Consider the following 25,532-nt stretch of genomic DNA (forward strand, 5'->3'; position numbering starts at 1 on the left):
AGGCCTCACTGAGAAAATGGCACTTAAAGATTTGAGCAAAGATTGAAGGAGTTTAGGGGTAAAGCCATATGGACATGTGAAGGAACAGTGTTTCAGGCAGAGACAACAGTAAGTACAGCATATCTCAGATACCCGTTATGTTTAAGGAATAAGACGGAGCCTGGGTGCTAGAACAGAGTAACTAAGGAAGAGAATAAAGGAGGTGGAAGGCAAGTTGTGGGGAGTTACTCACCTCCAGACCTCTGTAAGGGGTTGAGCTGCTTCTCTCATGTTGGAGGATTTTTATAAGCAAAGGAGTCTAATGGTCTGCTGTACATTTTAAAAAGGATTCTTTTGGCTACTCTGTTGAGAATAATACCCTGTAAGGCACAGGGATGAAACTGGGAGACCAGATGGTAAGCAGTATTCCTGCTGAGAGATGAGAATAATTGTACTTTTCCCCCCTTCACTCAGCAATATATTATGGATAGTTTTCTGTGCCTTTATAGATAGTTGTAAGTCACTCTTATTGGTAGATGCATAATAATCTGGACTTATCAAAATTTATTTAACTATTACCTTATTGATGTTCAGTTAAGTTGTCTCTAGATTTCACTATTACAAAAGATTTTTCAGCTCACTTCCTTGTAAATACATCTCTGACATGCATTTTAGAGTATTTCTGGGTCAAAGGGGATGGGCATTTTAATATTTTGAAAAAGTTGCTCAATTGCTCAGTTGCTCAGAAAAGGCTTATTTCACTATCAAAATGCCTGTTTTTCCATGACCTAGGTATTTGTAATCTTCTAACATTTTTCCAAAGGGCAGTTTTAGGAAGTATTGTCTAAATTATCATTTCAGTAACCATAAGCTGAATTTCACTTAAAGTTTATTTCTAACAATGGTGAACAATAATTTTAATGGAAGTCTATATTCTGTTTTTTTTTAGGTTCTCAAAGTTTTTCTGGCATCATTAACTTGGAGAAGACTGTGATTTGCTCTTTGGCTGCTATAATAAGATACCTCAAAGAATTTAACTTGGAAAAGGTGCTTTCCAAACCCAAGTAAGTAATTTTTAAAACAAAACAAAACAAAACAAAAAAAAAAGGGGGTAGAGTTTTATTAAAAACATTTTCTTTAAGAAAAATTCCTTTTTAAAATTCTTTTGGCTTGAAGTTCATGTGGATTCATTTGGAAGTAAGAGCATCTGGGAAGTTTTACATTATTGACTTTTCTTTGATTATTGACTGACGAAAAGTCATCTTCTGTTTTCTACTGTATGTCGTCATTAAACCATAATACGTCCGGCTTTAGAGTGTGATTCAGTCTCTCCGTATTTCAGTGTATAAAAGTATTTCTTAAATTGAATTTGGTAAGTATGGTACTCAGAGAAGTTTAGCTACTATTGATAGAATATTCTGTTTAGGGGCAAGGATGACCTATATGGGTACTATTGGTGAAACATATTAATTAATATAAAAATATCCATAAGAATTTTGTCAATTTGTATTCATGTAGCTTTTTAATATACTGAATTCTAAAGCACAGTTAATTGGTAAGTAGTATTAAGTAGAATTAAGAAGTGGTATTAAAAAAATTCATAAAACTTCACTGCCTTTCTTATTCTTAGTTTCAGTTCTCCATAGATCATAAAGTTGGAGATAAAGAGGATAGATACTAACATAGCTTTTTAAAAGAGTGATTAACTTTGTAGAGTTCAGAGATTTAAAAACTGGCAGTTGACATGCTAGGAAGATAATAGTCTAAAAACCAGTGGAATAAAAAAAGGTAGTGGGATCATTTTTTTGCCTTTCTGTATTTCACTTTCAGCAGCCCCTTGTTTTTGGCTTTGTGAAGAATTACCCTTTATCATTTTGACCTTGATAAGTAAGCTTCTTCCTGTTCTGCAGAGGTGGGTGGGCAAATAGGAGCTACCTCAATAAAATGGCCGAGTATGAAGTGGGGTACAAAGAGGTCGTCCTGATTTGGTTGTTGGGGAGGATGGGAGAAAGGCATGTCCCTTAGGAATCTTTTTGTAATGTCTTTTTTGGTGTGTGTTCTACGTAGTATTTAGGATAGAACAGAATATCATTTCTCTGAAAGCGTTTTGTCCTTTTTAAAATCAGTCTAAATGTCCATCAACAGGAGAGTGGATTTATTATCTTATATTCATGCAGTGTGGTGTTACACAGCAATGAAAATAAATGGACTGGAGTTACACATACCAGTATTCAAAAAATTGTGTTACCATTATATTGAGCCAAAAATCAAATTGCTGAAGGACATATAGTACATACTATTATATGAAGTTAGAAACATGTAAAAAAGTCACAACTGAAGTAGTGCTTAGGAATATTAGTTAAGAATACATGCATGTGTATGGGGGTGCCTGCGTGGCTCAGTTGGTTAAGCATCTGACTTGATTTCGGCTCAGATCACGATCTCACCATTTGTGAGATTGAGCTGCACATCAGGCTTCCTGCTTGGGATTCTCTCTCTCCATGTCTCTCTGCTCCTTCTCTGCTTGTGCACGCACTCATTCTCTCTCAAAAAAAAAAAAAAAAAAAAAAAATTAAAAAGTATACACAGGTATATAGGGAAGGTACAAAGACATACATGGAAGTGATGAACAACAAATTCAGAAGAGTGATTTCTTCTTCTATTGGAGAAGGAGGGGAAGCAATAAAGGTTGGTGGGGGAAATGGCACAGGGGAGTTCTAATTGGTGTTTTATTTTTTAACCTGAGTACTGTATTATTAATCTGTATATCTTTTACTATGGCTGAACTGTTTTGTTAAAGAGTATGAACCTGGTATTAACACCTCACTGGGTTCCACATTAAGCTCCAGTGATAGGATTATGGCAGAGATTGATCCATACGGTTGACTGTGCTGGATCCCTGTAATGAAAGGATGGCAAACTACCTACCGTTTAACTTCCTCAAGATAGAGAGCCCCTCTAAATGAGGTAGAATTAGTGACTGATAACTTGCCCATTAAGACTTGTTTCTATTCCTATATCACCAAGCAATGAAGTATTAATTTTGGAATAAAGAAACTGACTTTAAAAACAATTTTTTTTTATGTTTATTATTTATTTTTGAGAGAGAGAGAGAGACAGAGCATGAACAAGGGAGGGGCAGAGAGAGAGGGAGACACAGAATCTGAAGCAGGCTCCAGGCTCTCGGCTGTCAGCACAGAGTCCAACTTAGGGCTCGAACTCAAGAACCGTGAGATCATGACCTGAGCCAAAGTGGGACGCTAAACCGACTGAGCCACCCACCCACCACCTCCCTGCCTTTCTATTTATTTATTTATTAAAAAAAAATTTTTTTAATGTTTTTATTTATTTTTGAGACAGAGAGAGACAGATCATGAGCAAGGGAAGGGCAAGAGGGGGAGACACAGAATCTGAAGCGGGCTCCAGGCTCTGTGCTGTCAGCACAGAGCCAGACCCGGGGCTCAAACCCATGAGCTATGGGATCATGACCTGAGCTGGAGTCGGACGCTTAACCAACTGAGCCACCCGGGCACCCCTCTGTGCCTTTTTAAAATTAAATTAAATTAAATTAAATTAAATTAAATTAAATTAAGTCAGGCTCTGATGTATTTAGAAGTAGATATATTTGGGTCTAAAAACATTATCGTGTCCTCTTTAGTTTTAAGTCAAAGTAAGAATAATACTAAATAGTAAAATGTGTTTATTTATATTGAAGTTAAATTAGTTTATTTTTAAATCATCTAACTTGATAAATTACATGAAGCTGAATTCTTCTCATTTTGTATTTGGTGGTGGTGTTGGGCCTTGGTCAGGAAACTGAATCTGCTGATGACTTAGTATGTGTCTAATCTGGTAGTTGGGTGATCCCCTCCTCTCAATGCCATAGAGCCAAAAACAAGAAAAATGGAGATCCACAATGTTAAGCCCTCATATGGTATAAATTTGTATCACTCAGAATATGCCCAGCACCAACCAGGCAATCAGTAAATACAGGATTAATGGAAGAAAAAGAAAGAAGGAAGGAATTCATCCTGTGAGTGTGGTTTTGATTGGAAATTGCCAAAATGTCATTGGCAAACTGGTACTATTGTTTTGCTTAAATGTGAAATATGAATGATGATGTTACATAGATGGCATGTGATTGAACTTTGAAGATAATTACAGAAGAGTGATTCCACACTTACATTTTGGAAAAAGAATGTAACCTCTCAAGGTAATTACTTTGGAAAACATGAATGTTCTTGTGTATTGGGAATTCAGTTATATTACTTTAAAAGTTCAGCAGCATAATGGGGGACGCCTGGGTGGCTCAGTCAGTTAAGCGTCCGATCCCAGGTCAGGTCATGATCCCACAGTTCATGGGTTCGAGACCCGGGTTGGGCTCTGTGCTGACAGCTCAGAACCTGGAGCCTGCTTCGGATTCTGTGTCTACCTCTTTCTGTCCCTCCCTCACTCACACTCTCATTCTCTTTCAAAATTAAATAAACATTTACAAAAAATTTAAAAAACAGTTCAGCAGCATAAGATACTATTATATTTACTTCAAGTGCTGTGTTAATGGGGAAGTTTTTATTTTCCTTGTATTGCAAATGCTTTCATAAAAACTGGCATATTTCATAAAAATCTTGATATGCATTTGTTTTGTGCCTTTACAATAGAAATTTAGGATATTAGAGAAAATATGTCATTTTAGGTATTCTTAAAATTGGATTAAGTGAGGTTTTATTAGATAGGTTAAATTTGGAGGTTCTCAGGGTGGCTGGGTGGCTCAGTCGGTTGGGTGTCCGGCTTCGGCTTAGGTCATGATGTTGCGGTTTGTGAGTTTGAGCCCACATTGGGCTCTGTGTTGACAGCTTAAAGAGCGGAGCCTGCTTCGGATTCTGTGTCTCCCTCTCTCTCCACCCCTCCCCAACTCACACTGTGTCTCTCTCTCTCAAAAATAAAGAAACATTAAAAAGATTAAAACAAATTTTTCTTGAGGTTCCAGTTTGTTTTGAGAATTTAAATAGCTTTGTCCAGAGCAAAATAGTATAATAGAATAAATAGAATATGAGGGATATTAGTCATTATGACAGACTCCCATGTTGGATTCCCAAATTGATGAAATTGTAAAGGAATTGGCATTTTTGTTAATGTTGGAAATGAGTGCTTTTGTCTTTTCAGATGACTTTTATTAATATTGGTATGGTCAGAACTTCACATGGTTTTTGGAAATTTAGGAAAGAATGAGAAAATCCACCCCAGGTGAACTGTAACAGCTTTTTCTTAGAAAACTTCTTATAACAGAATGGTAATGTAGAGTGTTTACTTTTACTAGTGAAAATGAATTTTACAGTTATTTTAATGACCTCTAATGGGTAGAGGCCAGAGATGTGGCTGAATATCCTAAAATGGACAGGATATTCTCTGTAGAAAATACTTATTTAGCCCTAAATTCACTAGTCCAAAAACCAGATAAAGATACCATAAAAGAAGAAACTATAGACCAACATGAATATGGACATGAAAATCTTCAAAAAAATACAAGCAAATGGAATCCAGCAAAATAAAGGATTATACATCATGACTATGGGATTTATTCTAGGACCACAGGTTTGGTCTAACAAATGGAAAATTAACGTTCTGTACCGTGTCAGTATAATAAGAGATAAAAAGTACAGGATCATCTCAACAGACAATTAAAACTCCCCTTCATGAATAGAAACATCCAACAAACTAGAACTAGAAAGGAACTTCCTCAAGCTGAATGAAAAGCTCAGAACCTCATATCATACTTAATGGGAGAAAGAATGAATGCTAACCCCCACCCCGCCCCAAGAACAGGAATAGGAAGAGGCAGTGTTTTCTCACTTTTATTGAGTATTGTCCTAGAAAGTGTAGCCATGGCAGTTAGACAAGAAAATGAAATAAGAGGCATCCAAATTGTACAGGAAGAAGTAAAACTGTCTGCTCTTGCAGTTAACATGAAATTCTGTATAGAAATCCTAAAGAATCCACAAAAAATATTAAAGCGTATAAAATGAGTTCATGAGGTTGCAGGATATGAGATCAATATACCAAAATTAACTGTATACCTGTATAACTGTATACCTGTATAATTGCAATGAAGAATCTAAAAATGAAATAATTTCATTTATAATAGCATAAAAAAAGAATAAAATACTTAATGCATTTAACAAATGCATTATGAAATTACATAATGATGATGGTTGCGCAATCTAACTGTTAATATACTTAAAAACCATTGAATTGCATACTCCAAATAAATGGTGTGGTATGTGAATTATATCTCAGTGTAACACATATACACATATATATTTAATGTTATTAGTACCAAAATTGGGAAATCCTTGTCTGTGTCTATTTTATTCCCACTCCTAAAGCAGTACTCTTCTGAGGCTTCCACCCAGTGCCTCAGGTATTTTGAGGTATTTCCACCCTAGTTGGTCAGAGAGCAAACTATTGTAAGCCCTGTGTAAACCCTGGTCAATGTTTGACCTAGTGTTTTCTTGTGGTTCTTTCCTTGACCTCATGGAGGTCCCCCCACACATTTAAGGATGAGTACTTGGGCAGAGACCTGAGCGGACCCTTTTGCAGATCTTAGGAGCTCTTTCTGTGTGCATCTCTATCATCTCTGGCTTTCTGTCTTACAAATTCTAGTTCTCTTGTTCTCTGCAAAAAGTCACTCATAATGTTTACCTCATTTGTTTTTCTCGTCTCTGGGATCACGGTTCTGTGCTGTCTGATGTCTAATAGCTGAAAACAGTCTTTTAAAACTATAAAATTGTCCAGTTTTTTAATTGTTTAAAGTTAAAGGATAATTCTCACGCATTTAATCTTTTTGAATGAAAGCAAAAGTCAGGTGCCATTATTGAACATCACACATTAACGACAGAAGAGGGAGATGTGTGAAATTGCACAGCTATCCTAAATGATTCCTCTGTTCTAAAACTTCCAGAAAAATGATTTCACTTAAAAACTAAAAATAGTGGCATGCTGAGTGCCTCAATCAGTTAAGTGTCCGATTTCGGCTCAGGTCATGATCTCACAGTTCATGAGTTCGAACCCCTTGTTGGGCTCTGCACTGACAGCTGAGAGCCTGGAGCCTGCTTCAGATTCTGTGTCTCCCTCTCTCTCTGTCCCTCCCCCACTTGTGCTTGGACTCTCTCAAAAATAAACAAACATTAAAAAGATAACCAACTTAAAAATTAAAAATAGAAAAAGAACCGAATTCAAATCTTAAACAAAATGTTTATAAGAAGAAACAGAATAAAGAGCCACATAGCATCCTTACAGAAAATGAATGTGTGCCAGAAAGATGCCCACAAATGAAATAAAAACTATAACCTGCTACTTCAAAATACAATGATACTAGATACTAGATAAGAAAATGATACTAGATGTGAAAGAACAAATGAGAAATAGGAAAGCTTTGAAATGAGATGATAGGATTTAAGAATGATCTGTGTATTAAAGAATAAGATCAATTTAGGAGTGAAGAGTAAACTAGAAGGAACACTAAAGTGAATAAACATAACACATATACTTGAAGAGAATTAGAACTTGAAAAGAGAGATGTGCACATAATGGTTAACATAGCAGACCTGATGAGACAACTTGGAAAGACCTACTTGCGAGCTTGACCCTTAACTGGCATCTGGGAAATTTTCCAGCGTTCTCTGATATGAATGGCTCACTCTCCCTAAACTGTGAAAAGAACTTGGTTTATGCTAACTACTTGCTTGTTTCTGGGAGCTGGAATTTTGGTACATGTAAGGGAAAAGATGCCTATGTGACCAGCTTCCAGTGTAAACCCCAGGTGCTGAGTCTCTAATGTGCTTCTCTGGTGGCCATTTCACACATATCATCATAACTCAGTGCTGGGGAAATTAAACACATCCTGTATGACTCCACCAGGAGAAGACTTTTGGAAGCTTGCCCTTAGTTTCCTCCAGACTTTGTCTTATGTGTCTTTAACTTGTTTAAATTTTGCTTTGTGTCCTTTCACTGTTATTATTAATAGCTGTGAATATGGCTATATTCAGTGTCCTGTGTATTATCCTAAAGAATCACTTGGGCCCTTTTATATACCTTTCTTATTATTTTCCTCTCTAATGTACTTGGCATCTTTTAGGAATGTAAAGATACTCATTTTGTTAATTACAAATCAACTTGAAGTGATTCTACAATAAAACTGAAGTTTTATAATAAATAAGTTAATGGAAAGATTAGACACATGGTGAATGTATGAACTATGAAAACTATACATAGAGAACTATTTTCCACTATTCCACCATTTTATAGGTAATGGTAGGGGTTGGTTGTTTTTGTTTGTTTCAAGTTTCAAATTATATTTGAATAGGATCTTTGTAAGGGATTGGGCTTTGAGATAATATGTGTACCTTTAACTTCCTCTAAATCAGAAAGATTGGTTTTCATTTTTTAAAAAAACTGGGGTAGGGGTGACACAGAATCTTAAATTACTCTGGCAAATTTTCAGCAAGGACATTTTCCTCCCATTATAAAACTTCAGGGGGAAAGAAGCATCCTTTGTTTTTTTGTTGTCTGAAATATTAATGAAGTATTTTCCCATGTTACTTACCTGGATTTTTATCCAGGTTCACACAATATGAATTCCAGCCAGACAGTGTTGATGGGGTTCATTTCAAAGCACATAAAATTTGACTTTTTCCAAAAGGATAAATAATTTAGAATTGCTTGTTTATTTCATATCGATGATCATATCGATGATCGATGTTGAATTCCTAAGGATGCTGGTAGATAAAACCCTGAGTTCAAAAATATATATAATTCTAGTGGAAATAGGCACTGACAGGAGGAAATTTCTTTTGTATTTGGAAAGAAGAGCCCCACCTCCAAAATACATTATCAAACAAACATATGGGAAACCCAAAAGCCTATTAGGTTTTTATGTTGCTTAATAATTACTGTTTCATAGGAATCATTCCAATTTAATATTGCCCAGTGGTTGATCTCTTTTATTAGAATAAATACAGACGTGAGTTTCAAATAAACTCCTTGCTTCTCACTGTGTCTACTTTGAAATTTAGGGGACTTGTTCAATAAGGGGAAAAAACTAAAGCAAAACAAAAAACTGTATGCACAACTCATTAATACTGCCAATTAATAAAAGAACATATACTGTTTCTCTAAAGGTCTGGTTTTGTGAGCTAAATTAAGTTGCTTTAGTTGTTCAGTTTATTGGGTTCATTTTGGTATTATGAGTATCCAGTAATTATATCCAGTAAAAATATAGGTGAGGACTCTAAGCCTCCTCCCCCAGTGCTCTTTGTACTAGGCTGTGTGTTAGTACAAACCCAATTCTCTCATGCATATAGATACTTTTTAGCAATAGGGCACAAAAGCAGTCCTGTATTGGCGCCTGGGTGGCTCAGTCAGTTAAGCGTCTGACTCTTGGTTTCACCTCAGGTCATGATCTCATGGTTCGGGAAGATTGGGCCCCACGTTAGGCTCCATGCTGAGCATGGAGCCTGCTTGGGATTCTCTCTCTCCCACTCTCTCTGCCCCTCCCCTGCTTACTGTCTCTCTCCCTCAAAATAAATCAGTAAACATTAAAAAAAAATTTTTTTTAAGCCCTGTAAACTCCTCTGTGAGCTCCATGAAATTCTTTTTTTTTCTTTTTTTAAAAGGTTCTGACAGTGCCTTGCTTCAGAGGTTCATTGGAGGCATAGTAGGAGTAGGATTTCACTTTTAGTTGGAGTTAGGTGACAAAACTCTCAACTAATTGGTGGCACAGGGATTCTTTCAGAATCCTAAACCTGAGACTTCATTCTTCAGGGTATGGACTGTTGAGTTTACTAGTTCTTGTTGAGGGTGAAGCTAGCTGAGCAGTGTTTCTGGACAGTCCACAGATCTTAAATGTCACTTATTTATCTTACAGCTCTGGTGTTCATGGGCGATGAAGACAGCTAGCTGAGATGTTTTAGAAAAGGCTGTTGGATTATGGGTTCTTGATTAGTCTTTCAAACCAGATGAGCATCCCTGTAGAGTCTGTATTTGATGAAGGTACTCAAGTGTTAATCACTTCTAGTTAATCAACTTGTCAGGAACAGGGGAAGGAAATGACTTCTGTCCAAACACATGGGAACTGGCTAGATATTAACTCAAGTTCAGGCTATCAACTCTTCCAACTTGGATCTTTGACCATGGAGGTGTGTGAACACCTGTCAGCTACCCAGTAAATCACTGCCTAATTGTTTCTTTCTGAAAATAATGTTTTACATTTTATTATTGTCCCTGGGTGTTTTATGGACCTTTGTGAGCTTTATTCAAAGGAAACCAACCAACCAAGCCAAACTGGTTTTCCCATAAGAAAATGACAGACATTTGTTGAACATCTGTGTTCTGCTAGGCTCAGCAGGTGCTGCAAAATGTATGACATAAATAACTCTTGCCTTCAAGGAACTTAGATCTATTAATGAGGGTAGCAGAAGAACATGTAATTGCTGTAATACAAAGCAAATTAAGTTAAGTGCTCTAAGAAGGAGTGAAAGAGCTACACACACTTGCTGTCAATCAGTGTTAGAGTTTCTTCCTTCTAAAAATCATTAACAGGTTTTCGCAGAAGGTATGTCAAACCTGTCAGAGAAATCATGCTGCTAAAGGACAGTTCTTACTAGGCAGTATTCCTAATAAGCAGTAAGGTATTTCCTTTTCAGAGCTCTGGAGCTTTAGTTGGGAGAGTCATCTACAAGTGAAGGCATGTCTCTGAGCACAGGCTCTGATTTTAGGTTCTAGACTCCTGGATGGAACCTTCTTTCCATAACTGGCTTAGGAACCTGGGTTGTATTTAAATCTTATCACAGCCATGAGAGGTACAGTAGGTTTATAATGCAAACACTCATGCTTTTCCTCCAAATAGTTCAGTGACTTGCCATTTTTTCTTGCCTTTAAGAATAAGCTGTAAAATCTGGAGTACTGATGCATAGGGGCACTTGTACCCCGATGTTTATAGCGGCACTCTCAACAATAGCCAAATTATGGAAAGAGCCTAAATGTCCATCAACTGATGAATGGATAAAGAAATTGTGGTTTATATACACAATGGAGTACTACGTGGCAATGAGAAAGAATGAAATATGGCCCTTTGTAGCAACGTGGATGGAACTGGAGAGTGTTCTGCTAAGTGAAATAAGCCATACAGAGAAAGAAAGATACCCTGTGTTTTCACTCTTATGTGGATCCTGAGAAACTTAACAGAAACCCATGGGGGAGGGGAAGGAAAAAAAAAAAAAGAGGTTAGAGTGGGAGAGAGCCAAAGCATAAGAGACTCTTAAAAACTGAAAACAAACTGAGGGTTGATGGGGGGTGGGAGGGAGGGTAGGGTGGGTGATGGGTATTGAGGAGGGCACCTTTTGGGATGAGCACTGGGTGTTGTATGGAAACCAATTTGACAATAAATTTCATATATTGAAAAAAAAAGACTAAGCTGTAAAATCTGTAAGTGCTGTTGATAGAAACATAAGGGAATTGAATTACTGTATTAGGAATGCATTGATTAATATACTTTTTAACATGAAAGACTGCTAAGAACAAAATTGGAATTGTGCATACACTTGTTAATCATCACAGCTCACGGCGCCTGGGTGGCTCAGTTGGTTAAGCATCCAGCTCTTGATTTTGTCTCAGGTTATGATCTCACAGTTCATGAGATTGAGCCACATGTCGGGCTCCATGTTGAGTGCGGAGCCTGCTTGGGATTATCTTCTCTTCCTCTTCTGCCCCTCCCCTGTTTGTGCACACTGTCTCAAAATTAATAAATAAACATTAAAAAAATCATCACAACTCAATACTCAAGTCTATTTGCAAGTTAATTGAACTTTAAGCTCATTTGGGATAGTTGTACGGACATAAGGAAAATGTTAATTCTTTGAGCTTAAGGAAGTAATTTTTGCCACTTGGTTTTATACTCCACTAAAACATTAGTCCTATTAATTTGTGTTGTTAATTACAGAGTATATAACATTTGTTGCACCTATCAGAATGTTGATTAAAAGCTGTTAAAGGGTTCATCAAGATGACCTCATGCTAAAGAATAAGAGATGTTTTTAAATACTTTCACATATTTTTCTAACTAATTTCATAGCTTTTCCTAAAGATACCACCACATGCTCTGCTGATGGTAAAAGACTGTGTTTGGTTTTATTCCTGGAAATGTAAAAAAGAGATGTTAGTACCATTTATTTCCCTGTGCTTGTTTATGGTGTGAGACAACTATCCTTTTGCATCAGTCTGTTTAATGGCACCAGCATCAATGAAAGACAATATCCCAAAGAATACTCGTTTGCTGCTTTTGGTTTGACTTTCTGTCAAAGAGCTCATTTTTGTCATAATGGTATTGGAATTATCTTTAGTGCCTAAATTAGTTTTTCCAACTCCTTTATGCACTTATATCATGGCTCATGTTTCATTCTTTTACAGGAATTTTAAGCAGTTGTCTGGTGAAATGGAATTCATGACAATTAATGGAACAACATTAAGGAATCTTGAAATCCTACAGAATCAGGTCAGGTAAACATAGAGGGTAACTGATTCAAAACCCCTTTGAAAAAAAACTTGGAATAAAGTAGCAGTCTGTTCTTAAGAGTGCAGGTGAGAACAAGAATTTTGTGTTCAACTGATTACTCTGCCTGTACTCTTTAGTAGTTGATAACTGCAGCATCCATTTTTTTTGAGAATCAGATATATGAACTATTTCCTTAGGGGTTACTTTGAGAGCTATAGAACTTCTTTTTTACTTATTGAAGTGACATGCCCATCCTGATAATTTCTGTATCATACATTTCTTTGGAAAGACATCATCTTTGGAAATTAATATAAAGTGGATATTTTGTCTCCTTGATTATATCTTTTCTGTATACCTTAACTTTTCATTGAAATGTTTTGTCTTATTCATTCAGCATTTGAAACAAGTTACTGTGACATTCACTTAGATTGTAAGATGCATACATTTCATTTCACAAGCTTCTGTCATCATTTATTTGCCCTTTATTGATGAATTATGAAGATAATGGAGACATTAAATTGATTATTTTAATTTATTGAATTACAACTTAGAAATAAGATATTATATAATGTTAATATAAAGTCACAGAAATAAAAAGCAATTCCAAATCATTTGATAAGTAGTTGCAAAGCTGAATCATCTGAGTTAAATGGTTTAAAGCTCTTCAGAAATATTTATTACTGGGGTACCTGGGTGGCTCTGTTGGTTGAGCACTCAACTCTTGATATCGGCTCAGGTTATGATCTCATGGTTCATTAGTTCGAGCCCCAAGTTGGGTTCTGAGCTGACAGCACAGAACCTGCTGGGGATTCTCTCTCTCCCTCTCTCTCCTGCCCCTCCTCTGCTGTCTCTCTCTCTCAAAATAAATAAATAAACATTAGAAATGTTTCTTACTATTGTGAATTAAAGTAAATGCTGAATTTATTCTCCTGACTCCTAGATTTATGTATTACTAACTAGTTTCTCTTGTTTAGTTTCTTCATCTTCTAAGGTATCCTTGTATACTAGTCAGTCTTACTTTCATACTGTAACATTTGTTTCTTGTCATTACATTATCCAGAAATTGAGAATTATTCCTGCAAATTTTTTTCATCTACTCTGTATACATTCTCATGATAGCAAATGAGCAGAAGGAAGAAAAGGACATTTCTTGGATGAAGAAGAGCTCAGAGTCAGAGTATTCAGCTGAATACTTTGTTCCAGCCCTGGCATTCCAAACTTTCTTTATTCTGCCACATCCTTCCTGTTCAAATTCTACTGCTGTGGAGTCAGTTCTGAAATTAAATTCCTAAGGGAAAAATCACTTACCATTAAGGTACCCTTATCAGGACTTGGGCCATTATAGAAACAGAGGCTAAGAATTCACATCTTTGGCTTGTCTTTGCACTTGACTTTGGCCTCCATTACCATGGAGGTAATGAGGCGGGTAATGAGGGGGCTGGGTATCAGGGAGAGCAAACGAGTAATAGAGCTGTTTCTCTCCCACCCCTCCCTTTCTTGTCTGAGAGGGTTCTTCAGTGATGCAATAAATACTTGGAAAGTTATTCTTGTCCACTTTCCTCTTCCTGGGACCCTTTACTGTACTCAGGCCATTGGGGCTGTTGTTTCAGAAGGAATGGTGCTGTTGTTGATGTGGATTGCCCTGGTTAGTCAGCTCTGTCTGTCCAACTCATTCTCAGGCAGGCCTTCTGTGACCTATGGCTTTCGTGTGTGCTTTGTTTTAAACTCCTAAGGCCTGGCCGCTTTTGTCATCCCTTTCATAGTTAATTTCTGCCAGGTGCCATCATGTGTTAATTATGAGTCATTTCTCCTATACTTGGAAAGAAGTACCCTAAGGGAGGGACTGTATCTTAATACACCTTTGCTGGCCATACAACTGAGTACATAAGAGGTATTCTGTAAGTACCTGCTTGATGATTTGAAGGAAAAGGAAAAAGTTACAAAAAACTTAGGTGAAAACTGCAATCTTATGTTCCAAATGAGTCTACTGTTAATAGACTTTTTGAAATACCATGTAACCTTGGTTAAAATTAACTATCATCTCTAGTTAATTGTAAATTGTTTTTTTAGTGGTTCAACTTTCAAGTAGCAAAGCATAGATAGATAATTTTTTACTAAGGATTTAATAGAGCAGACTAAAATAAAATCCTTCCAGGGCGAATTCCTAGAGTGCAGTGCATTTTCACTTCGATCTCCAGTACCTTCTGCTTGTTCGGTGTTTTCATGAGAGCATCAGTCCTTAGAATGAGAACTCTGAGGTGGTGGAAGATACTGAATTGCTGAAGGAAATTAAATTATTTTCACTGTACTTGCCAAGGGAGAAAAGTATGTATTTTTAAGAAGCTTAGGACAAGCTTGTATTTTAAAAGATTTCTACATTAAAAAAGGGAGAGGGGTGGCGCCTGGGTGGCTCAGTCAACAGGTTAAGTGTCTAACTTTGGCTCAGGTCATGATCTCATGGTTTGTGAGTTTGTGCCCACTTTGGGCTCCCTGAGCCTGCCTCAGATCCTCTGTCCCCCTCTCTCTCTGCCCCTCCCCCACCTCTTTCTATCAAACATAATCATTAAAAAGAATATTTCTGAATATTTTTAGTTAACAAAACTACACAGACTGTCCCTTTTTGTGAAGATATCAATACTTTATATAGTGCATGTGTGTTCATATGTACATGCATTCGTCAAACATTAAACACCTGTTATGAGCTGCACTTTATGATAGGCATGTGTAACATTTAAAATTGAGGTATATGGAGGGGTGCCTGGGTGGCTCAGTTGGTTAAGCATCCGACTTGGGCTCAGGTCATGATCTCATGGTTCGTGAGTTGAGCCCTGCGTTGGGCTCTGTGCTAGAAGCTCAGAGCCTGGACCCTGCTTCGGACTCCGTGTCTCCCTCGCTCTCTGCCCCTCCCCCACTCATGCTCTGTCTATCCGAAACGAATAAATCTTAAAAAAAAATTAAAATTGGGGTATATGGAATAATTAAGGCACATGAACAATTAGCAGTTTGGGTATAAATACAATGTCTAGTTAATAAAACTTTTCTTCTGGTCTTTCTTAGACTGACATGAAAACCAAAGGAAGTTTACTTTGGGTTTTAGACCATACTAAAACCTCATTTGGGAAACGGAAGTTAAAGAAGTGGGTGACCCAGCCACTCCTTAAACTAAGGTAAAGGGAATTCTTTTTTGTGTGTTTAATCTGAAATTGTATAAAGTTGTGAAATTAAGTGTGTCTTAGCTTCCTTAAAACCAAAGTTACCATGGCTTAAAGAACAGAATTTTAGGGGTGCCTGGCTGGCTCAGTCAGAGGAGCATGTGATGCTTGATCTCAGGGTCATGAGTTCAAACCCTATGTTGGATGTAGAGATTACTAAAAAAAATAAATAAACTTAAAAAAAAAAAGAACAGGAGAACCTGCATGGCTCAGTTGGTTAAGCGTCCGACTTGGGTTCAGGTCCTGACCTCACAGTTTGTGAGAATGAGTCCTGCTTCAGGCTCTACGTTGACAGCTCAGAGCCTGGAGCCTGCTTCAGATTCTGTGTCTCCCCCCTCTCTCTGCCCCTCCCCTGCTCATGCTCTGTCTCTCTCTCTCAGTCATAAACAAATGTTAAAAAAAAAAGAACAGAATTTTAAATTGGGGAAGATTTTATTTTGTATCTGGCCATATGCTGTCTAATATTGTGAGGATCTGTTCCTTGTCCCAAGAATGAGTCTGCTTACAGGGCCAGTCAAAGGAAAGTGGGTTACCCAGTTAATATGGGTCTTCAGTAGTATAAGAGAGTTGGGAGGATGGGGCTGAAGAGATGGGGCACTGCCTTTCATAGAAGGCTTTGAAGGCTAGATGGAGTTGGTAGCCAGGGGAAGTTAATCCAGTGATTCTGAGCATGGGATGATAGGATCAGATCTGGGCTTGTTTTGTCCTTAGCAGTCTTTCATGTTAAAAAGTATATTAATCAATGCATTCCTAATACAGTAATTCAATTTCCTTTATGTTTCTATCAACAGCACTTATAGATTTTAAGTGGGGGAGGGAACAAACTTGTGGTGAGGTAAATTGGCAAGTTCACAGGAAGGTTCTGAGGGACCTGAGCTAACGCAGGAACAGTAGGGAATCTGAAAGAGGAGCCAGGTGTGACATATTTGGGAAAGTAAATGAGTAAACTAGGAGCCCCTTCAAGGAAGGTCGCTGAATCTGATGCTTAAAACACAGCTGTTTCCAAGCTTGTCTGCACCTTGCGGTCACTTGGGAAGCTTCACAGATACTGATGTCTGTGTCCAGACCCCCACAAATTGTGATTTAATTGGTCTCCATTGTGGCCTGGGAGTTGGAGGGTTTGAAAGTTTCCCAGGTGATTTCGATATGCAGATAAATTTGGGGACTCTGACCTAGAACAGTGTCTGTCACTTAGTAGGAGCTAAGTAGGAGCTTAGTAGGAACTAACATTCAGTAATGTTTATTGAATGAATGAATGCTGTTATTTATTTCACTTTTACTATGTACCACTATTTAGTACTCAAAATCATCTTCTGAGGTAGGTCCTTGAGCTGCGTAAACAAATTCAGAGCTTCAGTAACTTGTTCAATGATTCATAGCTGGTAGGGCCCAGATTTTAAAAGAGCATTGACTCCAGAGCCGAGCAGGCTCTTAACCATTCTGAACAGCTTCCTGAATAAATAGACCAGAACGAGTGTGGTGAGGTGTTAGAACTGCTGTGTATCAGCTCTGTCAACTGAGTGAGTCAGTCTAGGAAGTCCTTGGGTCCCACGTCATGTCCCAGGTGCCCACCTTCCCATGCCATATTCTCACCTTTGAAATGGTAAACTCCCTCCTCACAGGGTTGAGGTAAGGAATACAATGAGACAGTAACCCTAACTACCACATTTGAGCTCTTTATTACATGACAAGCGCTATGCTGGGGCCTTTATATACATGTGCTGCACAGCCGCCTCACTACTGGCTGCATTTTACGTTCAGCTTAGAAAGTAGTCTTCGGTAAAGATATCAGTGCTGGTGATAAGCTTTAGGACACTTACGTTGATAATGGTTACCAAATCACTTCACTTTAATTTTTCTTCTTGAGCATAAAGACCTGCAGATGAGGGAACCTGGGTAAAGAAAACATGCCACGAATGGAAGTAAAGTTGATCCTTGAACAGCACGGCTTTGAACTGTGCAGGTCCACTTATATGCGGATTTTTTCTGATGCAGTACATGCTATCAGTGTGTTTTTCTTAACGATTTTCTTAGCATTTTCTTTCCTATAGCTTACTTTATTATGAGAATACAGAATGTGATACATATATGAAATATATGTTAATCAACTATGTTAATAAGGTTTCTGGTCAACAGTAGGCTATTAGTAGTTAAGTTTTTGGGGAGCCAAAAGCTGTACTAGGATTTTTGACTGTGGGAGGGTCATTGCCCCTAATCCCCACATTGTTCAAGGGTCAACTTATCTACTTTGGTTCAGTACTGAAATGAGGTAAGAGTACCTTGTGGAGCAAAAGCAGACCAGATGGCTTTCTGCAGAGAGTGTGGAAAGACATCTACCTGAGCATCCACAGCACTTCTTACATTCTTCTTCGCTTGGTTGAAATATTCAGCAGAAAGAGTCAGTAGCAGACTTTTTCATGTAAATTAAAACTTTTATTTCTGTTGTTAAATTTGTTTTCTATAACCAGGATTAATTTGAGATAAATTCAGCAGACCATGTCGTATGCTCTCTAAGAGCTGAATTATGTATCTCTTGGGAGTCTTCTTTCCCAGGAAGCATGAAAGAAAATATGCCATGTGTTGAACACTGATGCTTTCCAAGTATGAACTTTAGACCAGCCTAACACTTACATAGTTGATAACAAACACACAAAACTTTTTCCTTTTAATTTTAGATCACAATTTTAAAGCTTTTATCTTTCTGATCTAAAAATAATTTCAAAAATCATTTGTTAAATCCTAGTTGCCCTTTCATCCTGTTCCCAGTACCTAGAGAAAATTGTCAGCTGATTAGTCAGTGGTTCAGCTGTGTATTTATTATTGTTTACACTGACTTAGGTGTCATGCAGATCACAGATCATATCAGTATGATTATCCAGGCTAATATTCTGACTCGGATGTTGGCAGCCTTTTAAAAGTTCATTCAGATCCTGATTTTCTTCTATAGCGAGATCATAGAACAAGAAATTGGTGACAAGCGTATTTAGCAAGATAAGGAAGGTCTTCCAAAGTTCTCCAGGAGCCCATTGTTTGTCAGTTATCCATGAATTCTCCCTCAAGAACTTCTTCGTATTTTCAGCCCATTTTAGTTCCAGGGCAATCACACAGATCATAAATCCAGGACCAACTGTTTTTTAAGTTTTAGAGGATTTTCCACTCCCGTCACCATTTTTTTTTTTTTTTTTGTATGAAATGGCCTCTTCAGTGTAGAATTTTACTAGTGACTTTTAGAAAGTATACATGACTTTTATCCTATACTTACTGTTTCAAAAACTACTTAGATTATTGACACTGGATTATACTTTATTGAAACCAAATTAGCTTCCCCCCCTTTTATTTATTTTTTTTCAGAAGCTGAAAGCCATTTTATTTTTTTATAATTTTTTTGTTCAGGTATAATTAACATACAGTGTTATATTGATTTCAGGTGTACAATATACTGATTAAACAATTCTATACATTACTCAGTACTCATCATGATAAATCTGTTCTTAATTCCCTTCACCTCTTTCACCCATCCCCCCTCCCACCTCTCCTCTGGCAACCACCAATTTGTTCTCTGTATTTAAGAGTCTGTTTCTTATAAATAGGTTATGCTTTCTTATGTGTTGTGACCTATACTTTTTATTAGTTCTCTAAGTTTAGGCAAGAAGATGCTTCACTGTAGTTCTCTGGCTTCTTCTTCTTCTTCTTTTTTTTTGGGGGGGGTTCATTTATTTATTTATTTAAATGTTTATTTATTATGGAGAGACAGAGCATGAGCATGGGAGGGGCAGAGAGAGGGGGAGACACAGAATCTGAAACAGGCTCCAGGCTCTAAGCTGTCAGCACAGAGCCCGACACAGGGGTTGAACTCACAAACCGCAAGATCATGACCTGAGCCGAAGTCCGACGCTTAACCGACTGAGCCACCTGGGCTCCCCTTTTATGTTTATTTTTGAGAGAGAGAGAAAACACAAGCAGAAGATGGGCAGAGAGAGAGAGGGAGACACAGAATCCGAAGCAGGCTCCAGGCTCTGAGCTGTCAGCACAGAGCCCGACGTGGGGCTTGAACCCATGAACTGTGAGATCATGACTTGAGCCGAAGTTGGACACTTAACCGACTGAGCCACCCAGGTGGCCCTCTGGCTTCTTCTTATAAATGAATGTCACATTGGCAAGTCATTAGTCCTAAAACCTTTTAATATTAAATTATGTTGAATTCATGTTTTGGGGTTCGATCTCTGAATTTCTTCTGCTTCTTTGAGTTGATACGATCTTGTCAATTTTTTATATATACACCATAGGCACTTGGTTGGTTTTGTCAAAAAACTTTGAAACATACATTGTTTGTTAATATTGATAGGGGAAAAGAAAACTTTGGAAAGTATGGGATGAGTCTCTAAAATGTTGTTTTAGGCAAAATATTAATTTTGAAGGCAGATTTGTTCATCTTAAAAGAAGGATTCAAGATTTGGTAGCTTACTGTAAATTTGAATATATTAAACAAAAACAAGTTGTGGATTTCCTTTTTGGATACCTCTTCTGCCTGCACCTTAAATGTTGATGTCACCCAGGGCTCTCTCCTGAGATCTCTTCTTACTTTCAGCCCTGCTTGAGATCTTATCTGGGGTCATCGTTTCTGTAGCTCACATGCTGATGACTTTGTCACATTATTTCCAGCAGCTCCATATTCACACATCTAGGACATCTCTGCCTCAGAAAACATTCAGTTTGAATGCCGAATGAAACAGATTGGAAACAAAGCATTTCCTTCAATGAGACAGTGATTTCCATGAGGCAGAATCTGAGAAATCAGTTCCTTCCCTTCTAGTGGATGGATTATTTTGTTCAACAGTGAAGATACTGGATTTCTGGCAAGTGGTAGTATTATATCATCTTGCCTTTTTGTAAAGTCACTTTTTATGAAAGGCAGTCAGATGAAAGGCTTTTTATGAAAGGCTTTTTGTTTATTGAGGAAACTGAGCATCTCCATGCCTCTGGCCTTGCCCTTCTCTGTTTCTGCTCTGCACTACTGATGGATTACTTTTAAAAGTGCATATCTGATGATGCTGTTCCCTACTGTTTACAGTTCCTACAATACACTGAGGTGTATTTCTGGACCTTTGTACGGTCTGTTTCCTTTTTCTAAAGTGGAAACTTGTACTCATCTTTGTTTCCCTTCTAGTTTGCTGCCTGCTTCTTCAAAGCATCCTTTGCTATTTCTCATCTTCTAGGTATCATTTCAATGTTGGCGTTTCAGAGGCCTGACCCTTAGGAGCTGAGCTTTCTTCCTTCCCTAAACCTCCTGAACCTAAACCCCTAAACCTCCCCTCACAACCTCTTCTCACTATCTCCTACCCCTACCCCTATGAACATTTCTCTTCCATGACTGTAATTGTCAAAATGTCAGTGATTCCCAGATTTCTCTCTCTCCTATTCTCCAGGCTTATATATTCAGCTTAGATTCATACACAGGTCGGTGCATCACAGAAACTTAATGTATTCAACCCTGTTCCTCCTCCTGGTTTCTCCATTCCAGGAACCAGCACTTACACTGAATGAGTTACTTAGACCAAAAATGGAAGTTATCCTGGACATTTCCTTTCTGACAGCCATGTCCAATCTAATACTAAGCCCTGTTGCCTTTAGCTCTAAAATATGTCTAGAGTCTGTGTATGTCTTGCCATCTCCACTGCCATCAGCCTGGTCTAAAGTATACCAGTTCTCACTTGGACAGCTGCAGTATCCGCCTAACTGATCTCTTTTTCAATATAAAGATGGAATCATGCCACTCCCCTGTTTTAAACTCTTCATTGGCTTTCCACTTGCTTCAAATAAAATTAAAATTCTTTAGGGGCGCATGGGTGACTCAGTTACTTAGGCATCTGGCTCTTGGGTCCAGCTCTGCTCGTCATCTATGGTTCGTGGGATCGAGCCCCATATTGGTCTCCACGCTGACAGCACAGAACCTGCTTGGGATTCTCTCACTTCTTCCCCTCTCTCTTTTCTCCTTCTCTCTCTCTCTGTTTCTCTCTCTGTCTGTCTTCTACTTGAACTCTCTCTCAAAATAAATAAACTTAAAAAAAAGTTAAAATTCTTGGGGCACCTGGTGACTCAGTTGGTTAATGTCCAATGCTTGGTTTTGGCTCAGGTTGTGATCTCACAGTTTCTTGGGTTTGAGACCCCCATCAGGCTCTGTGCTGACAGCACCAGTCCTGCTTGGAATTCTCTTGCTCTTCCTGTCTCTCTGCCCCTTCTTCACTTGCACTGTCTCTGTCTCTTTCAAAATGAATAAACTTAAAAAAAAAATTCTTTAGCACGGCTCTTCCCTGCATTCACACATTCATCATCTTCTGGTCACTCTGGCCTTTTGGTTTCTGAGCTTCTAAAAGTTTTTTCTCATTCTGTGGTCTTTGCATTTGCTGGGCTCTCTACATAGAGTGTTTTTCTTTTTCTCTTTAATCCTCAAATGACTGATTCCTTTTAAGCCTCACCTTTAAAGTGTCATTCTTCAGAGGTTTTCTCTGACCACCTAATCTAAATTGTGTTCCCTGTGTCATTCTTCGGTAGCATATAGGACTATGTATCATGGTTGATATTTGTTTTTTCTGTTTATTTAATATGTAGCTCTTACTAAATTGTGTGACAAGCATTTGATAAATATTTATTAAGTGAATTATTAAAATAGTGAGTCATTCAAGACCAAACTCAACTCCTTTGAAAAGTCCTCCTTTTCCTCCTTTCTTCCTCTATAGAAAGTTAATTGGTCTCAATTTTGTCCAGCCCCTACCCCTTCATCACTAACCGATACAGAATGCATGGGGGGCTCATAGTGCTTTGAATTTATAGATGATCAAGAAATATGAACAAATGAATCCATTTGAAAATGAATTCATTTGAAAATCGTAGGGTGAAAATGTTGTGACATTTTGACAATGTCAAATTCATTTTTTTTTTTTAATATATGAAATTTATTGTCAAATTGGTTTCCATACAACACCCAGTGGTCATCCCAAAAGGTGCCCTCCTCAATACCCATCACCCACCCTCCCCTCCCTCCCACCCCCCATCAACCCTCAGTTTGTTCTCAGTTTTTAAGAGTCTCTTATGCTTTGGCTCTCTCCCACTCTAACCTCTTTTTTTTTCTTTTTTCCTTCCCCTCCCCCATGGGTTTCTGTTAAGTTTCTCAGGATCCACATAAGAGTGAAAACATATGGTATCTGTCTTTCTCTGTATGGCTTATTTCACTTAGCATCACACTCTCCAGTTCCGTCCACATTGCTACAAAAGGCCATATTTCATTCTTTCTCATTGCCATGTAGTATTCCATTGTGTATATAAACCACAATTTCTTTATCTATTCATCAGTTGATGGACATTTAGGCTCTTTCCATAATTTGGCTATTGTTGAGAGTGCTGCTATAAACATTGGGGTACAAGTGCCCCTATGCATCAGCGCTCCTGTATCCCTTGGGTAAATTCCTAGCAGTGCTATTGCTGGGTCATAGGGTAGGTCTATTTTTAATTTTCTGAGGAACCTCCACACTGCTTTCCATGCGGCTGCACCAATTTGCATTCCCACCAACAGTGCAAGAGGGTTCCCGTTTCTCCACATCCTCTCCAGCATCTATAGTCTCCTGATTTGTTCATTTTGGCCACTCTGACTGGCGTGAGGTGATATCTGAGTGTGGTTTTGATTTGTATTTCCTTGATAAGGAGCGACGTTGAGCATCTTTTCATGTGCCTGTTGGCCATCCGGATGTCTTCTTTAGAGAAGTGTCTATTCATGTTTTCTGCCCATTTCTTCACTGGGTTATTTGTTTTTCGGGTGTGGAGTTTGGTGAGCTCTTTATAGATTTCGGATACTAGCCCTTTGTCCAATATGTCATTTGCAAATATCTTTCCCCATTCTGTTGGTTGCCTTTTAGTTTTGTTGGTTGTTTCCTTTGCTGTGCAGAAGCAAGGGAATTAAAAGCAAAAGTGAATTACTGGGACCTTATGAAGATCAAATTCATTTGAACAAATGAATCCATTTGAAAATCATAGGGTTCTCATTAGACTTTGCAAATAAAGGCACACCTATGTGAGAGAAGTTTCTTTTTCTAAGAAAAACAACTTGATTTTAAAAGAACCTTAGAAGCAGGTTTCCTTCATAGGATTCCCTGTTTTCGTGCAACAATCGCTTAATTGGGTCTGAGAACATTAACACTTAACAGTGGAAAATATGGTTTGCCCACATCTTGCATTCTTGTCAATTGTTAGTGGAATTAGAGTAAATAGAAGTTCCTTGGTGAAAGTCAAGTGACTCAGTAAGGAAGCCAGGTTGGGTGATGGGAAGGGGCCATCTTCCCACCTTTGGCACAGCTGGTTTTAAGTATCGTGTAAAAGGTTTGACTCATAACTCTGACCACGTCTAAATTGGAATTTTTTTGTGTAGAGTTATTTGGGTGCACTCTAATTTTCCTTTGGTTCTTTAAGGCCATACCTGTGGAATTTGAATTCCATAATGGATGATTTAGATAGTGTATTAGTTCGCTAGGGGTAACAAAGTATCACAAAGTGGGTAGCATCAACAACACACATTTGTGTCACAGTTCTTCCTGAGGCCTCTGAAGGAGAAGCTGTTCCATACCTGTGTCCTGGCTTTTGGTGGTTTGCTGGCGATCTTTGGTGTCATTTAGCTTGTAGATGCACCTCTTTTCTGTCTGCCTTCACATTCACAGGGTGTTCTTGCAGCGTGCTTATCTCTTCACATGACATTCTTTCAGTAAGGATGTAATCTTACTGGATTAGGGGCCTACCATATTCCAGTATGACCTCATGTTAACTAATTACATCTACAGTTACCCTATTTCTAACTAAGGTCACATTGCGAGGCACTGGTGATTAGCTCTTCAATGTGTATTTTTTTGTTGACACAATTTAGCCCATTACACGTAGGCTCAGTAATTTCATATCTTTTCTTCTTTGGGCACAAGCAGATTGAATATATTCATCTCTTGAATGGAAACAAGTGTTTTGATTCTCATTTAAATATATTGCACATGTATTCAACATCTGAAGTGACATTGTAAAGAACCATCGAATTTTGTAAGTTGTGAACATTGTGCACTTTTGTGCCTGCAGTACAGTATTCTGGAAAATCATTCATCTAGCTTATCTTTGAAAAACGTTCTATTCTGCGTCTATCCAGGTGAAGGTATTTACACAAAATGTTAGATTGATTTAGGGATCAGAAAGAGACATTTATATGTGAAAAAAAAAAATAAGGGAAATGTTTGGGTAGAAAGGAACAGAGGTCCAAATCTAAGGGTTGAGGAGAGAAGGGTAGCCAAGATGGGAAGGGAGAGAGCTGAGGGCTAAGAGGTAAGATGTGTTACTCTGTCAGGGGGTCTTGTGTGGGAGTGGAAATAAGATGGCAGGGCAGGAAACTTAACGTCTGACTGTGTTGTGTATTTTAGTCTGTGATATGTCTATTCTTTCAAATAGTTATTCCATCATTTTATAGAGGGGTAAAACTGAGACTCAGGTTAATTATCCAAGATCATCCAGGTAGCACATAGGGCTCATCTAGAATCATACTTCAGGAGTTATTGAGACTTTACCTTCAGTTCTGACGCCCTCACTCAGTTGTGTCACTTTGTACAAGTTATGAATTTTCATATACCTCTGTTTCTTCACCTGTAAAATGGGAATTATAATACCTTCCTCACTCACAGTGTTGTTGTGAGGACCAAATGAGACAGTATATGCAAAGAATTCCTGTGGTTCTTAGCATCAGTTATGTGGTTAAAATAGCTGTTGTCTTTAGA

General features: G+C 38.0%; 1 protein-coding gene across 1 annotated transcript in view; it reads left to right on the plus strand.

The window, feature by feature from the left end:
* The window catches only part of MSH3 (mutS homolog 3), a 187,079-nt gene that overhangs the window by 58,280 nt on the left and 103,267 nt on the right, over positions 1–25,532 (plus strand). Inside the window, exons 10-12 of the mRNA XM_049649725.1 lie at positions 929–1,043; positions 12,442–12,526; positions 15,584–15,693. Coding sequence (XP_049505682.1) covers positions 929–1,043; positions 12,442–12,526; positions 15,584–15,693 — 310 coding nt within the window. The remainder of the gene's footprint in view (positions 1–928; positions 1,044–12,441; positions 12,527–15,583; positions 15,694–25,532) is intronic.

This window comes from Panthera uncia, assembly GCF_023721935.1.
Source record: "Panthera uncia isolate 11264 chromosome A1 unlocalized genomic scaffold, Puncia_PCG_1.0 HiC_scaffold_17, whole genome shotgun sequence".
Lineage (NCBI taxonomy): Eukaryota > Metazoa > Chordata > Mammalia > Carnivora > Felidae > Panthera > Panthera uncia.